Source organism: Scomber japonicus, chromosome 2 (assembly GCF_027409825.1).
Source record: "Scomber japonicus isolate fScoJap1 chromosome 2, fScoJap1.pri, whole genome shotgun sequence".
NCBI lineage: Eukaryota > Metazoa > Chordata > Actinopteri > Scombriformes > Scombridae > Scomber > Scomber japonicus.
The window spans coordinates 30,235,640-30,253,266 of record NC_070579.1 but is presented as its reverse complement, the minus strand read 5'-3'; the positions used below and the strand labels follow the sequence as shown (position 1 = coordinate 30,253,266).

At 38.7% G+C, this 17,627-nt stretch overlaps 1 protein-coding gene across 9 annotated transcripts in view; it reads right to left on the bottom strand.

Annotated features, from left to right (window-relative positions):
- cnnm2b (cyclin and CBS domain divalent metal cation transport mediator 2b) overlaps positions 1 to 17,627 on the bottom strand; it is a 37,417-nt gene that overhangs the window by 3,897 nt on the left and 15,893 nt on the right. For 2 of the 9 annotated variants that reach the window (XM_053332188.1, XM_053332226.1), the window contains exons 2-5: positions 9,159 to 9,302; positions 6,340 to 6,477; positions 3,468 to 3,637; positions 1,961 to 2,054 (exon numbers count right to left, since the gene is read on the bottom strand). In XM_053332188.1, coding sequence (XP_053188163.1) covers positions 1,961 to 2,054; positions 3,468 to 3,637; positions 6,340 to 6,477; positions 9,159 to 9,302 — 546 coding nt within the window. Of the gene's footprint in view, positions 1 to 34; positions 103 to 373; positions 386 to 1,940; positions 2,055 to 3,467; positions 3,638 to 6,328; positions 6,478 to 9,158; positions 9,303 to 17,627 lie in introns of all 9 variants that reach the window. The other 7 variants (XM_053332166.1, XM_053332203.1, XM_053332173.1 and 4 more) reach the window with 7 other exon arrangements.

The window sequence follows — 17,627 nt, the reverse complement described above, 5'->3', positions numbered from 1 at the left end:
GAGGGTGGGTGTATGTATAGACAGAAAAGACCACTGTACCTGGAGATCCTGCTAGTGATTCAGCCCTACTGACCACGAACGTACGAGACAGGGACAGAGGGACTTCAGCGGGATAAGGGAGGGAAGAGAAAGAAAAGGGAGCACGTGAGGAAGGAAAGAGGAGAAATTCCATCATAAGCAAGAAATCATTGATATATGTACATAAATAGTGAACTATCAGGAATGAAATCTGTTAGAGAGGCATCAGCAGCAGGTTCTATTTTGAAGCTGACATCACCAGCAGAATGAACCAGCTACTGCTACACCGTCATGTAAGATCATGAGAGTTTGATTTGTGACAACATGTGAGAGGGAGGTTACTCTCCTGTTTCACCAGTAGGTGTCTCTCAGATCCCATTAGCCAAGTGAATCACAATAGTTGAGAAAAGCTGAGAATAGTTGAGTAGTTTATGAATGAACTGAGCGGATCACTAGGTGACGCTTTCTCATGATGTCACTGCAGGACTGCAAGACTTTTTCTGGATTTTCTGGACAAACTTCCTTCACTTCATGGAAGGACAATGTAAATGATGACTAAAGGACAGTGGACATGTTCTGTCCCAAGAAGAAGGAGACAGTCAGAGCTGACACTTCAATAGGTTTTTGAATATATTTAATTCATTTTATTATTTATTCCTGGGTTGAAAGAACTTTTTAAATTTATATAAATCCTTTTTCCTTTTGCTTAATTAAAGTTTAATATATACTGTTTTATTCTGTTTTTTATTAATAGTTATAAATAATAAATTCCCATTATTGGTGTCATTTTATACAATAAAGTTTATTGTTATACTGTAAAATATCATGTCTCCATTACATATCTACGTCATAAGTGTTTGATAACCACATATAAAAAATAAATGTTCATGTATACGTTCTGTTTATATAAGATTATCAGTCAATATATTGTTATCAGAATAGTTTTACTCCCTAATATCAGTATTGGCATCTGCCCAAGAAATTCAGAATCAGTCAGGCTAGTTTTTATTCTAACATATTTTCTTTCACAGGTTAAACCCTGTTTGGAAGAAATATGTCAAACTTTCAAATCTGGTGATTATATTTTTCTTGTTGTCAACAAATCCCCTGAAAAGACCAAAACCACCAATGAACTGATCTTAATAAGAGCTGGTTCCTCTTTGTCACAGAAAATAATATTGGTTATCCTAAAACTATTAAAAATGCATAAACGATCCACACTGTTGCCCTGGGTGACATGTTTCTTCATTATAATAAACAAGGGCACTTCATATCAACCAGTCTTAAATATCCCCTCCTTTAATTTTATTTGTTAACACATAAAAATATTCTACTTTGAATAATATAATATCTGTGAATATATATTGTTCATTCTGGACACAAGATGTTTTCCCCTTCACTGAAAAGTGCACTGAAGGCTTCAGGTTTACATAGTATGCGTGTATAAGTTGTATACTGGACCATGATTGGCTCCAAACTAGTTGTGATGTCACAAACCAACTTAGTAGATTCAAACTGCATGTACATCATTATGCATAGTGAAGCTCAAACATCTAAATGATGAAAACAAGAAGACATTAAATATTCACCACAGCACCAAATGTATATTCATCCACAGCTGAAAATAGTCCCCATCAAATACACTATGTAGTCCTGTTTGAGTAATGTTTGTTAAATACCAGCTATTTTAGAAATGAGTTGGTTAGTTTAAAAAAAGGAAACTATCTATTTGTGAGCCATTTTTTAAGATTTCTATTTTAAGTTGAAACCAATAGTTACAGGTCCAACTGCCACATGGTGACAGTTTGGGCTAGCAAGAGGAAGACTAACACATTGTTACCTGTGGTCTTTTCATGGGATTTGTTGACAATAAGAAAAATACAAAATATAAATATGAAATGATCCTTTATCAAATTGTATGCATGACTGTTAGAGATCTCACCTGGTGAGGCCGTCAGAGCCATCATCCCATAGAAGGAGAACGGTCCTGCTTCAAACTTCATCCCCTCTTTTCCTGCCTCCACTTCCACTTTCCCCTGTGACAGCCAGATCCAAGGATGACAAGGAACCAACCATTATTTCAACAATTAAAAACTTAAAATTACTCACCTTTATTTTTTGACAGTTTATATGTGTTTATAATCATCATGACATCAATATAGTCTGTCTAGGACTTCAGCTCCAGCTTTGTGTGCTGCACTTACACAATCTTCTGATTATTTCCCTGCTTAAATATATCTATTCATCATGCCTGTGAGTTTGAAACAAGTCCACCATCCACGCCCCTCCTCCCACTTTTTTCTCCTTTTTATTACAGAAGAAAAATCAATATTGTGTTTAATAGCTCTCAATCTGCTCTTAAGCCTGGTCTGAAGGGCAGTGACCCCACATTGTGTCCCACCTAGACCTCTTTTGATCCAGGGACATTACACATTCACTCAGTGGACAGACAGGGGAAATATACAAGGTACATGAATGTAAAAATTCTCCAATTGTGTATTGTATAAACTCTTTCTAGCTAAGTGTACTGTATGTTTTGTATATGTGGTGGTGGGTTTTTAGATTTGGTAACCCTAGAAACTGCTGACATGCAGATCAAAATGTGACACTGCTAGTTCATAATACAAACCCAATAAAGGCTACTGCTGACATAAAGCAGAGATCACATGAATTTGCCTCAAGATGGACTCAGATTTAATTTAAAAAGTGTTAAAATCCAGCGATTTATCTTGTGCCTCATGACTTGAAAGACTTGATCAATCCGTAAAGACCAAAGACCAAAGATGAGGACTTTTTGGTTGACACCAGCAGCATATTCAGAGACAGAGAAGACAGTCAGGCCAGTGTTCAGGCAGTAAGGGTGCTCGAAGGTCAGCGGCACTTGTTTTGATCTGCTTTTAAATAAATAATTGTAACTCTATATCAGGGAGAAGGGAATGGAGAGAAAATGAGAGGGGAATGGGTTTAACACTGCTACTGATACTAGTATTAGTAAGCATGCTTTAAAATGCTGCATCTCAAAGACCAGATGTTTGAATAACTAATGAGCTGTTTATCTATGGCATTGTTGGTTGCTTTAATCCAAACTGACCTGCAGTGCAGTCATACCATGCATACCTTGTTAGGGTGTGAGGGCCCTGTGGGTACAAACCTTTGGAGAGCGGTTTTGTTAAATCAATGGCAACAATAGCTTAAAAACAATAGTGTGTAGTCTTAGCAATAACATTTTCTTGCCTTAAATGTGTTAAGTGTAATGTGTAGTGTACTGTAGTTTAGTTAAGTGTGGCCTTAACACAGAATTTAGGAGGATAAGATACAGTGAGGAGAAGAAGCATATTTCATATATATTGTAAATTCATTTTGGGAGTCAAATATAAACATCATTATTTGGGCTCTAACTCTTTTTCACGTCCTTGTTTAGAGTCTAATTCTTAGAAATGTCCACACACCTGCAGAATGAGGATGAAATAATCCACGGGCTTGTTCCTGTGGAAGAGGTAGTGTTCTGCTGCCCGCTTGTTCTTCTCGTCATATTTCAGCTCCTGGATGACGCTGGGGTGCTTCAACAAGCGCAGCAGAATCCTCTCTGACATTTGCACTGGTGCGAATGGCTCCACTTCTGTAGAGACAGACAGACAGAGAGAGAGGGAGACGGAGAGAGGGAGACAGAGAGGAGTGCAAAATATAGATTTGAATGCTGTTATTATCTGCAGTAAACTGATATCATTCAACATATTTGCTAATTTATCCATGAAGCTCCAATATAATCAATATCTACTAATCAAACTTCATCAGAACTGTTCTCTGCTGTCTTTTTTAATTGGCTAATTAATAGGGGTGTGACGATATGCTCAGCTCACGAGACGAGACGAGACACGATATTGGTTTCACGAGATCGAGATGAGATTTTAACAATAAGAAAACTTCAATGAGGAAATAAATGACTTCTTTTATTTGAAATTCACAAAATGGAAATTGAATTGAAATGTTTTAACTAATCATCTTGTAATGAATCACTTTAGTTCTACTTTCTAAATATATAATTATCATATGCAGTATGCAGCACTGTAAAAGGTTTCCCCATATAGATATTTTATAGATGGAACATTTTAGTATTTATGGAAATAACAACTATACATGCAAAAGTTAGATACAATCACAAATAGTAAATAGTAAATTATATAGAGTAGAAACAATTATAATATATAAATATAAATTAAATAAAGTATCCAATTATAACAAATTATATCATATTGCTAATAAAAAAAAACAAAAGTAAAACTAAATTGCACAAATCCTGTATCACATAAATACACAAGTAGAACAACATACATTGTGTTATAATTTGTTGGTGTGACTCATTTTACTTTTGGCATCATTAGGCTTCCATAGCTGCGCTAGATTCCTCCGCTCCTACCTCAGTCTCTCAGTGTAGAGACCTGAGGTTAACCTGCTCCTCTCCTCATCTCATACTTCTGACTGAGATCCTCTCAGTAGGTAGAAGCTGTAACAAGGTTAATGATCCACACGTGACTTTATAAAAAGAAGCTATAACGAGCGAATGAGCGATAGAAAACCGATCGTCTTTTTTTTTTTTTTTTTTTGGTGCGCCCCTTAATTATAGCTTCGCGAGACAAAATTAACTTCGACGAGAAATATCGTCGCGCGAGATCTCGTCACCCACTAATTAATTAAGCTCTTATTTGTTTGTTTATTGAGCTAGAGAGTGAATCATCCACAGGTTCCATATTGAGAATGCCATATTATAAATGAAATATTTATAAATTTATATGTATAATGAATATGATTCTGGAGTGTTGATTAGACAAAATAGGCAATTAGAAGACATTAAGACATTGCCCATGGCTTGAATGAACAATGAACACTTTTTATATACTTCTTAAAGATTGAACATCTTATTGACACATTGGGACAAGCGTTTTCTCTCATTGTCACATTTATATTCTGTTCACCACTCTGTTCTAATTTTCTGAAAAGTTTAACAACAAGTTTTTTTTCATGGCAAATTATAGTTTGCAATCTGTTAGGAAAGTTTTCTTAGACAGACCTCAGGGTCATAGTGCAGGTTACTGTCTAAGTGAACATCCTCTGGTGCACCCAGCTGTCTAACATCACCTGCTGGATATGCTAATATTTTCTCATCTGTGTGACCGTCATGTCCACTTGAGCGCCTCCCTTTTAAGTTGTGGATCACCATGCTTTAACAAGCTTTCCACCTTCTGCACTGACTCAAAACACATGGTACAGTAGCAGCAACAAGTTTAATCTGGAGAATTTCAGCATAAATATACTAAAATGTTCACGGATGAGGCCCGATATATTTCTCCATAATGTCATTTTAGTGTTGTTATTTCTGTGAATTTCAAATATATCACACCTATCACATGTCCAAAATAATCAGCCCTGGTTTTAAGCTCAGTGTGCTGCATCAGTCTGAGAGAAATAAACTATAAACCTGATCAGAAACTCCTTCCTAACTTTTAAACGATACATCAAGAGTGTGACTGGCCTGTCTCAACCACCTAATGGGCCAATCAGCTCCTTCAACTCAGTGGCGGTGATATGTGTCAGCTGGCTGCTGGCTCCACCACCAGGAACTAAACTCCCTAATAGCCTTTAGAGGAACTTAATCAACGCTTAGCTGCTAGGTCAAAGTTCTAAAGCAAATCCACCTGCAATGAGGCATAGTCAACTGCTGCTGCTGTAGTAGTACTTGGATATTCCACTGCTCAGAAATCCATTTCCCAAGGGAAAGCGGGGGAAATATTTCACATTTTACACTAAGTATGTCGACTTGTGTGAGAACCCCGATCATAGGCCAAAAATGCTGGACGTGATGTCACTGAGGAACGAGTGTAAGCAAACAGGGTGGTGTTTTTAAAGCTGTGAGCTAAGATCACAACATGTAACCTCCAGTGCATGACACGCAAGCAAATAGACGCCTGCGTTTTCTTTCTTTTCTTTTTTTACTTTTTTTGTATCTGCAGTCTGCACAGACATCCCGTGCGGCGCTCCCGAGAGGCCTTCCACCTCTTCACAAACACACACACTCACACACACACACACACACATGCATACCAACACGCTTGTTGTGAGTCCTCACACAACTCATTCCCTCACACACAACAGATACTCATTCTACACACATACTCACTCCTCCCTACACCCACTTGCCCAAAACTCAAAGCGCATACGGGTACAAATGCACACACACAAACACACACACACACACACACTTTCCCCACAGTGAGGGGCTGAGGGCACACTGGGGGAAGTCAAGCAGCAACGCAGTCCACTTGCCTGTTGCTAGGAAACGCAGGGTAGCCAGCAGAAGCTGAGGTGATATTTTAACCTTCATTTCATTGTCGGTAGGCTTGAAGGCCGAGAAATCCTGCTTCCTTTCCCGATGGGTGATTTTCTTCTTCGTCTTGTTGTCAGCTGAGGAGGGAAAATAAAAGTTGGGGTGTAAGACACAACTGGAAAACTTTTTCTATAATGGGAAAAGGTCAATCCACAACACTGCACAGATACTGAGCTAGTCGCGTCAGGGCAAAGGGTGACTAAACTGGAGTTACCCAAAGCTTATTGCTTTTTCTGGAAACATAGCAGTGGCGTCTTTCTCAGAACTAAAAGAGAGCTATAGGGGGCTACACTGTTAGCTTACCACATTCTTAGCATTACTTCAAACCATATGTATTAGGGCAACAAATAGACTGGCATATACTCCATGTCTGTAGGCCTTACTCATACTATTGGGTGTAACAGTACATCCTGATAGTAGGTTTGATATGATATATGATGGAGGGTTCACAGTTTGATAGCGATGATACTTTTTACAAGTTATAATTCATTCCTCTCTGGGTGTAAAATGTGGAAAAAACGATTTGTCTTTCGCACTTAAAAAGTAGCTTTTAATACAAATGAAAGAATCCCTCAATGAAAAATATAAGGCAGTTGTTTTTTTAAGCAGATCTTTATCTATATAGAACCGAAGAGTTATAATGTACTTTAAATGTAGCTGGAGTAATGTTCTCCAAACACATGAGTTGGCCACCAACCTCAAAAAGCTAATTCTACATTTCTGGATTAGGATGAGGACATTCTTTAAACTTTATATCAACGATGGATCAAATGAATTTAATGTCAAAGCTGTTGCTCGTAGTGACAAAGACACTGTGAATTAGTTTTAGCATCTTTCAGCTCATTGTTTCAGTTTTGGAGCAACTTTACTGTTTTGGTTTACTCCCACCTGTCATTCCCAGCACAAAAGCTTAAAGAAATGCTACTTTTCGAGCACAGCTAATATTTAGGAATACCATGGAGAATTTGGCAGTTAAAGAGTCACTTACTTTTCGCTTCCCTCTTTTTCTGGAGACAACATCAGTGCTACAATATTACTGGACTTACATTTGTCCACAAATAGAAAATGGAAAGGTTTTTGTTGCTCTTAAATGGCCAAAAACTTACTGTTGGTTTAAGCTTGTCAACATTTTCAGGAAGCACTTGACCTCTGACATTTTAGTGTTAATGGATGAAATTTAAAACAGCATTTCATCTATTTTTTGGCCACTCGAGGGCAGCAGATCAAGCAACACTGACTCATATATATTATAACTTATGGCTTTCTCAGCAAACACAACAGCTACCAGTTACACCTCCAGTAGACATGCAGCAACATTAGTATTTATTTGCTAAATGTTCTATTGTGGTCAATTTTGTACAGTGGATTTATCAGAGCTTTGAATCTGGAAACAATATTGATAAAAAGCAGAGTTTTAGGAGTGTAAAACCAAGACATTATCCTGAAAGACTCTAAAATTCTCTGTACCTGATAATTCTCTGTGTGTTTGTCACAACAAGAGGCATGTTTTATATCACATATGATCAATTGATCCATCCTTGATGTAAACATATCGATTAGGGCAACTTCAAGTATGCGCTTTAATCACCATTTACTGTTTAGAAACTAGGACTGTGCAATCTGACCAAAATCTGATGTCCCAATAAAGGTAATGCCATATCCAGATAACTATACATATCATGATGTAGCACATTTTCTATAAATTCAATGAATAAATAGTCTCTGCATGTGCCAGCCCAGCATGTGCACACGCTGCATGTGTGGAGGGGCAGTGCCACCCCCAGTGAACCAAGCAGAGCGACCATTAATGACAGCAAAACGTAGTAGAGACTCTTCAAGGATTCAAAGATTTTTATTGTCATTACAGACATATAGATACATGAAAGGGAACGAAATATGGTACTCAGGTCCCAGTGATTGTAGTGAATATATATATGTATATATTATATATGTATGTATACATATGTATATGTGATAAAATAAAGAACATCTATAACAAAATAAAATGAGAACATCTACACAATAGGCAGACTCTCACACTGAACTGAACTGAAATGTGTAAACATAAATAAGATAAATAAGATAAATAAACATAATCTCTACTTGTGTTTTGCTGTCATTAATGCTTACTTTAGTTTCTCGTGTCCTCTCCTCTGCTCTCTGTGTACCACCGCTGTCTGTCTCTCCTCTGCTCCACACACAGAGCTCAGTGGAGCAGAGGATACACAGACAGAGGTGGAGAGTTGACACCTACACTAGTTATTTTAGGCCTACAAAAGTTTTGCAAGTAAAAAGCCATTTAAGAGTATTAATGTATTTTGTGCAAAAGATGGACAGATTCCAAATGATGAAAAAGATTGCGATGCGCAATACAACAAAATAAACAATAAAGCATAATATGGAATGATAGACGTTTTTCTATCCTCACATGATATATCATCATCAACACACAGCCCTTATAGAGACAAAATGAGTTTCTTCCAGAATTGATTATCAGATTTAGTTATAGTGAGATCCATTTTCACCTTCACAGTGCCTCTCATCACATTGTTTTGTTATATATGAAGCATTAACTAGTGCTTATTTGAAAGTTCTTGTAAGTTTACAATAAATTGATATTTAAATAGTAATGTTGCATGAACTAGATCCCCACTGTGATGTAAGCTGCTGGGCTGCATTTAATATCGGACTGTGACAAACTGGGGACGTGGCGAGGTCTTATAGTCTAAGAGGAATGGGGTTTCAGAGGGGAACCTACTGTATAAGTCAGTCTCGTCCAGGATCTCTGACTTGATGATTTCCTCAATTACATCCTCCAGGGTGACAATACCCAGAACCTCGTAGAAAGGGTCTCCCTCACCCTCATTGTTCACCCTCTGAACTATGGCCAGGTGGGATTTTCCTAGAAAAACATACATGCGCACACACACACACACACACACATGCACAAACACAGGTTATAAAGTTAGGGTCATCTAGTGATAAACAGTACAGGTCAGGCAGTGAGCACAGGGGGTATGAGGGAGCAAACCGGCAGAGACACACACATGGCTGTTTTCACTCATTTAGAATCAATTTGACATGTATCACAGATAAATATTGCATGCTGTGGATACTCAACAAAGAGTCTAATGCTACTGCAGTATTACAGTAGTGAGACAATCCCAATCTCATACAGAGCAGGTGACACAAAATAATCTGAAGGAGTGACTGTTCTCTGTATCAATTAGATTGTTAGGTTGTTCAAGAGTTTAAGTGTTAAGAGAGTCAGACAAACACCCAGACAGCCAGAGAGACAGACAGTCAAACAATCCTAAATTTCATCATTTAAACCCCCTGAGCCCTCCCTCCCTCCACATCTGTGTTCCCAGGACCCTCCTGTGCGCTGTACCATCTGAAAAAAACAAACTGCCGTGTATGCAGAGAATACTGTCAGGCAAAACGCTAAACAAATTCTTTGCCTTTTCTCAGCTTGTGATCATTTAAAAGGAATTTTCCAGAGGCCCAGGCTAATATTAGCCCCTGCAAAATGAAGTTTCCATTCCGCCCCGGCGATATTCTCACCAAGCAAAGGAACAGACCGGGCGAAGCCTCCGCTGTGTGATCAGATTGTCTCGGAATGGGTCGTTTGCATGCAGATACACCTGGGTGTAAATAATGGAGGACGTCAGTGTGTTTGTGTGTGCATGCACATGTGTGAGAGTGCTCGAGCACATGGGTGTGCAAGTGTGAGTGTGTGTGTGTGGAGGTATATTTTAGGAGAACACAGGTACATCACTGACTCAGTGCTCAGATGCAGTTTCAGCTAATGCGAGCCTCTTTGGTGCAGGCGAGCAGTGACTGCGCTAATCACCCAGAGTGTTTTTATTGCACTGCAGCTCTCTGATGTGCAGTGTGCAGAGCCTGACTGTCTGAATATGAGAAGGATGTGTGTATTAGATGCACACTGATACAAAGTGCAGAATTGAAGAAAAACACTGAGGTTAATAAGTTGGTACCTTAAGACAGGTATTAATAATGTTAACATCATTCATGATTTTAGGAGGGATTTTGTTTTAGCTTCATGTTTAAGTGTCACAGAACAATAGAGTCATCCTATTTCCATGAAGATATTAACGGCACGTCTCTTTATCACTGAGGGTTGGGTTTAACGAGGACAAACATGAATGGAGCCTCGGTGGGTTAAAGCAATCAGGCCTCAGAAGTCCTTGAGCAAGCAATTACTCTAAACTGCAAAGGGAGGGAATCACAAATGGAGTAGCCAGCACAGCACAGCACAGCACAGCACAGCACAGCACATTGAAACAGATCAATGCATGCTCCCTTCACTTTAACAGCATCCTCAACTCATGTAAAGATTTATAAACAAAGCCTATGAATTTAGGTTTCTAGGCAAAGCATGTCGACCTTTATGTCACTGTAAGCTTGAAAAGATGAACCACACAGAACTGCTGTTGAAAATATGCCAATGAGGAGGGATAATTGAATCTGTTTTCAGTACAATTTAAAAAGATTTTTCCAGTGTGAAGCGCCATTAAAATGTGCCTTGTTTATCTTGTCATTTGACAAAAAACTATTTTTTTCAATCTGACGTACTTGTCTATAAGACTTTCCAAAGTTCTAGAACTTAAGTGTTACATTTCTTCTGAGAAGCAAGAATTGAGAAGCTTGAAGACCCCCCTCTAGTCTAAAATATGTTTTTCTTATTGTTATCTGACTGTGGCGTCTGAGCCTCTCTGCAGAAAGATGTCTGAGCAGAGTTTTCTAATTCATTTGCTGAAGGAGGAGAGTTGTACTTATGAGTATGATTTGTGATATCACAACTGATTTGGTCCAATATGCAACTTATACAAATATGTGGAAATATGTGGAAGTATTTTTTTATATGTTTTGAACTATCTGTGGAGGGGATCCTAACTAAGGTCCACTTAATAGGTTTTACAGAGCTTTCAACCATTTTAGTACTAACTACACTTATCACTTATGAACCTCTGCCCACATACACAACCACCTTTTATCACAAAGTCTCAAACCTACTGTAGGTCATGTGGTGACAATTGAGCTAACTCGGAAAGTTGAAAACTGAAAAAAGCCATGGCATGTTGTTGAAAGCTCTGGAAATGACTAGTAGATAGAATGAACCCTCACCATCAAAAATCAAAAAAGAATAAATAGCCTATAACATTACATACTTTTTTACATTCCAGACAGAAAGAATAAAATAACCGAACACTGACAGAGTCAACTCAACACCTGTCTGACACAGTCTCAATGGAAGCTGGCCATCGTAAGGCTCCATTTAAATGTTAATTGTAGAACCGCTGCATTAGATTGCAATATATTGTATAGGTGTTCTTATTATTCTGTCCACCCTGTGCATATGGTATATGACCGGTTCAACTTTATCAGAAGGAAAGGGACAACCAATCGGAATGTATGTCAACATAACCTCACCTTCCCATCACATAACGAGGCCTGACCTCTGACCTTTACGTAATCTGGCTGATAAGAGGTGGAGGACATACACACACACAATCTGTTCTGCTCTTCAAACAGCCATGTGCACACACACACACGCTCACACTAGACTCACAAATGTAACAGCACAAGTTGTTTGACAAATAAAACAAATCCCATCAGGATGTTTGTCCAAGAACACTTTCCATCACCTCTGTCACTCAGGGTTAACTATTAGAGATGACCCGTTGTAAGAGCTTTAACTGATGCCACATAGGTCACTAGTTAAAAAAAAAAAAAAAAAAGTCACACATGAGAAAAAAACTGAATGGGAAGCTATTCAGTAGACATGACAGAGAAAAGCATGTTTATGCAAGTTTAATAATGTTTATTCTAGAGTCTGTCCCATGGGTGGCAATGTAAGGAGATAGAAATTTCACAAATTCCACGGAGGAGACGGCAAATGGAAAATCATAAAAAGAAATCATAGTTCCCTTTATATTATTCTGTGTGTTTTCTATGTAAATAATTCAGCTTCATATTTACACAGGGACATGTTTTAATGTTTATATTAATCAGGGGATAGCAATGTCAGTCAGGTGGTGGCCCATTTTGTTCTGAAGTGGAATGTGGATGGATTGCCATTAGACTTTATACAGACATTCATGCTGCCCAGAGGATGTAGACTACTGACTATGTTGATCCCCAGATATTTCATCAACTGTATAGCACCACTAACAAATTCAGATGTATCACCTACACTGTGAAATATTAACATTTTCAACACGATTGGTGCAAACATTCATGACTCGCAGACAATGAATCATCATTACTACTGAGAGGCTCACATTTCTGTTTTGGAGTAAAATGTTCCAGTAACTCTTGAATAGATTTCTGTGACAGACATTCGTGATTAACAGAGGATGAATTTAAAAACTACTTAGGTCATTAGACTTTTCTAGAGGTTGACATTTTTAGTTTGGAGCAAGATTTCTGGGTGGATTGCAAGACTGAGAGCCAGCAGGCGGTATCCTCTGGAGACCATAAATGTCTGTACAAGATTTCATGACAAGCCATCAAACAGTTGTTGAGATATTTGAGTTTGGACCAAAGTGACCATCCTTAGAGCCACTCTGCTGGCATGGCAAAATACATGCAGACACACAGATACACATACACTATTTCCTTTTTATAATTAATTTTTCCATCTCACTTTTGCCACAGTGTATTTATTTATATAGAGTATTATTTATTTTAGGATGTTTATGATGGAGGCTAATAGAGGCTGACTCCTCTGGAAACAGGAGCATAGGGCCATAGCATGATTCTAAATATTATTTGATATAATATTGGAATTCATGAGGTAAAATTGCATCTATTTTTTGTTAAACCTACTTATAGATGAATGGATGGGTATACCGATGAAAATTTACAAGACAGGTTGATGATGTCACCATTATGTGCACAGCAACCAAATTTGTGAAATTATGTTAATTGCAAGTGAGAATATTTTATGTAAATTAGGTTCTAAAAATTGCATGTTTACCAATCCTATATCCATGAAAACTCCCTTTACCTTTAGTCTCCTCTGGTGTTGTTATCTCTAGTCTATTTCTATCTCTCTCAATGTTACACGCACACACACACACACGCACACACACTAGCACAGTAGCTCCACTCCAAATCGTTTTGTCTCACTGTCCCACAAGTTGACTACATATTTTCCAGTTTCCCACAAAGACAAAATACCACACAAGCGACAGAAGAAAAAAAAAGCAGCTTCTGTCCTCTATAAATATATTATGAGACAATGACAGCCTGTTTATTCATAGCTCCTTAGCTGCTGTTATGGCAGTGGGTCTTTGGGGGGGGTGGGGGGCTGGAGGTAGAGTAGGGAGGATGACCCTCTGGACCTTCTGGAGCCTGGAACTTGGCAGCGGGCCTCGGGGAGAGTGTGTCCTTGTGAAGACTAGTCGTCTGGGGTCCTATAAGCCACCACTGCTGCCTGACATCTGGGGCTGTCTAGCTGGGCTGAGGCTGAATGCATGCTGGGTAGTCCAGCACACAGGCACACTGCACACATCAGGGTCAGGGGTCAACTCACTTTCAATTTCATCCATTAAGGAAGCATGTTTTCTCCGGTCAAAAGCTGAAAAGCTTTTAAAGTCATTAAAAGGTACTCTTGTATGATTTCTGAAAGTTTTTGAGAAGATGACTAAGGAAGTGCCTCGTCTCACAGAGGAGACAGTCATGGACCACAATACATTTGTTCATTTCTGTGCATTAAACTGAAACAAATCTATTGCACAGGGCTGTAGCAGGGATTTTAGAAATGCAGGAGGTCAAGCTACTCCACCAGTCTCACAGATCATTTTGAAAAGGCCTGAAAAATGCCATTTGATCCTCTTCTTGTTTGTTTTCTATTCATTAAAAATGTATGTCTCAGCGTTTCCCCTCACAATACTCTCAGAGCTTTCTTCTTCTTGCCTGAATTAAATTTGTTTAATTGTTGCATTTGTTGCCACACCATAAGGATTCATCTTCTTGGGACTATGAATGTGGTGGACTGACCAACAACACTGCCATCTCTAAATCCACGCTAAGCCTTTAACAATCCCACTTTGAGTAACTTTAAATTCTAAAATGTTAAAATGTCCCGAAATTCCCAGAAGAGGATATGATCTCTGTGAAGACATCTGTTATCTGAAGGTAAAAGTTGAGTCAGATTTAAGATTTATGTAACACTCAACATTCTGTTGCAGAAGAGATGAGGATAAGGAGATCAAAAATAAAAGAGTATAAAACAATATAACATCCTTTAATGACCAGTGTGCCAAAGTGTCTGCCATCACACTAATAAATACTTTGGAAAATACTCAGCTGAGGATACACCAAGCAGTAATATCTTTGCCTCAATTTACCCTGACGTTTGACAAAGGCTCAAATTAAAAACACTCCAACTGTTGGCCTGACAGATCATCCATCTATCTATCCATCCATACCCCAAAGCCAAGCCTGAGAACCTCCACCCAGGCCTTCAGAGACTAAGCCGTGTGCTCTTTTCCACCATTCCCAGTGTATTTATGGAATGCAGCTTTGTCATATTTTTCCATAGCGCAATTTTCCCCTATAAATAGGCACGTAAGGCTTGGAGACTTGGGGTGGGAGTATGAGGGGTCAGTATCTGTTGTGGACACTCATCATTGCCCCCCTCCCTGTCTTGCTCTCCCCCTATTTTTCCAAATATTTGAGCACTGACAAATATAGTGGTTGATGGGTTAGGGTGATGGGAACCCGTTGGATAGTCTTTCTTCTAAATCTACCTCCAGTGAAAAAACAGAGAAGAGTTTCCACCCATTCTGACCCATTTTTCCATTGACATGGACAACAATGTTAGCCTGATGCAGTAACATGTTGACTATTTAGAGCTTCAATTACAAACATTTAGACTGAAAATACATCTCATAAAGTACTATGATTCTGTGTCATGGCCTGTATTATCAGGAGACATAAGTGGAATGTGTTTTTGCTTGTATGTTTGTGTGTACAAGTGTCTTTCTTTCTTATTTCCAAAGTACTACAGAAACAAGAGTCTACAGCCTGTGAGCTGAAGGCTTCATCATGTTAAGATGATGAATGCACACAATGACAATGCAAACATGCTGTTGTTAAGTACATACACTCTTAACCATACTCACCATCTTAACTTAGCATGTTATTGTGCCACTGAGTGCTAATCCAAAGTACAGCTAAGGCTGATGGGAATATCATTAGCTTAGCCAGTTTTTGGTCAGTATGACAAATCACTAGATGAAAAGGCAAGGAATTTAAATCCATCGATCCAGTTATTGTGGAGACATTTCATTACCACAAATGTAAACTTTACAAACAGCATTAGGCTTCATCCTCGAGGGAAAACTTGTTAGCACTACGTATAGCTGAGTATAGTTGAGTCCAAAGAATTAAACTAAACATTATACTTGACCTGATGATGGTGCTAGATGAAAAGTAAGGGGTTACCAAGGTGATTATCAAATCATCCTGTGGAGGACATGAATAGACTGAATGTTATAGTAAACCATCCAATATAATAAATGTAAACCTAATGGTGGTGCTAGATGACAAACCAGTAGATCACCAAAGTCAGATGGTTTCAACCTCTGGGCACCGTGAATATCTGCACAGATGTTCATGGCAATACATCCAGTGGTTGTTGCGATGTTTAAGTCTGGACCAAACTGGTGAAATCGACCAAATGACAGATGCACCAATATTGTTGTTACTGGAGCCATGCCGCTATCATTGGAAGAGATCAAATTTATCTAGTGTATTCTTATTTAAACAGGAAGCACGACAGTGGCACTAATGGGAGCTGTGGACATTCACAGGAAATGCTATGAGTGATGTCACTCGAATAATTTGACTACACAAGGGATTCTTTGCTTTCTCTTCAGTGATTTTGTTCCCGTAACTCACCTGTCAATACCACTTAAGGTGTGCAGAAGCATTAGCATAGTTTACAGTGCAGACAGTACGTTTGAACGGAAAAGTTTAGACTTTTTAACAATTATTCAAAAGTTGCTACACAGCCATATATGGAAATTTTAGAAAGCATTTTGTAAACAGTATGGCAGGAATGTGCGCATAAGGACATAAGGACATAAGAAACTCTTTATCTTTTTTGTTTTGTAGCAGACTAGGAATTAAATCAACCAATCAGCTTGTTTGACATGGTGCGTTATAATTTGTGAGGTGTACTCTGATTTGGACTGCTGCTCTACAAGTCTGTGAAACTTACTCAGAACACCCTTCTCTGCTTAGATTTGCAGAGATATTCATGTGTCTCGTTACGTTCCCTCAAGACCCATGTGAAGAACAAATCTTTGATAAGAACACTTGGGGAGTAGTTACACAGCAGCAACACAGTATGCATTAACTGTAACTCAGCAGCGGCTTTATACTGATAGACAGAGGAAAGGAATGGTAGATCTGCTTCAGCACTGAGTGACAATAGGCAGAGCTGCAAGTTACAGAAGTATTCTTCCCCATGTCCTCATGCAAATACCTCCATACACAACATAAAGGGTCACTGAATGGTTTGAATGGTGTGAAAATGATATGAATCTTTCAACACCTACAGGTGATTTTGGAACAGTGCCTTCTTCACCACCATCATTAAGACACCAAATTAGAAAATAACCTTAGAGCGATGGTGTTAATCCTTCAAATAGGTTTCAGAGTAGTGGAGACTATGGATTATTGACGCTGTTCTGGAGGCTTGTGGTTACCTAACGTGTTATGAAGGTTTATCTTGGGGTTTGTCACTCATCTGTAGAACAGGTAAAGCTTCACAGTCCCAGTGACACTTTGATAGAGATGGACACTGCCTTGAAGTCTTTACCTTGTGCAATCCAATCTGTGTTTTAAGTACAGAGACTAAATAATATTACTAGCCTGAGAGACTCTGCAACTATGCACTATGACTTGTCTTTGGTAGATTGAGTCATTCCTGGGGCACTGCAACATCACATTCATTTTCAGACATTATAAGTGTGTTACAGCACACAAGCAGGTATGGGTGACTGACCACCCATACCAGGCAACAGTTCATGTTAAGTAGTCAGTGTTCTGCAGTTCTTCAAGGCAAAAACACATTCTTATTCTTCGTCTTATAAGAATATTGTTAACTCAATGAGACACAAAAAAAACGTGTATGTAGTGAGATACTGCACCTGACACCTGGCCCCTACCTGTTTGTACAATGACACCT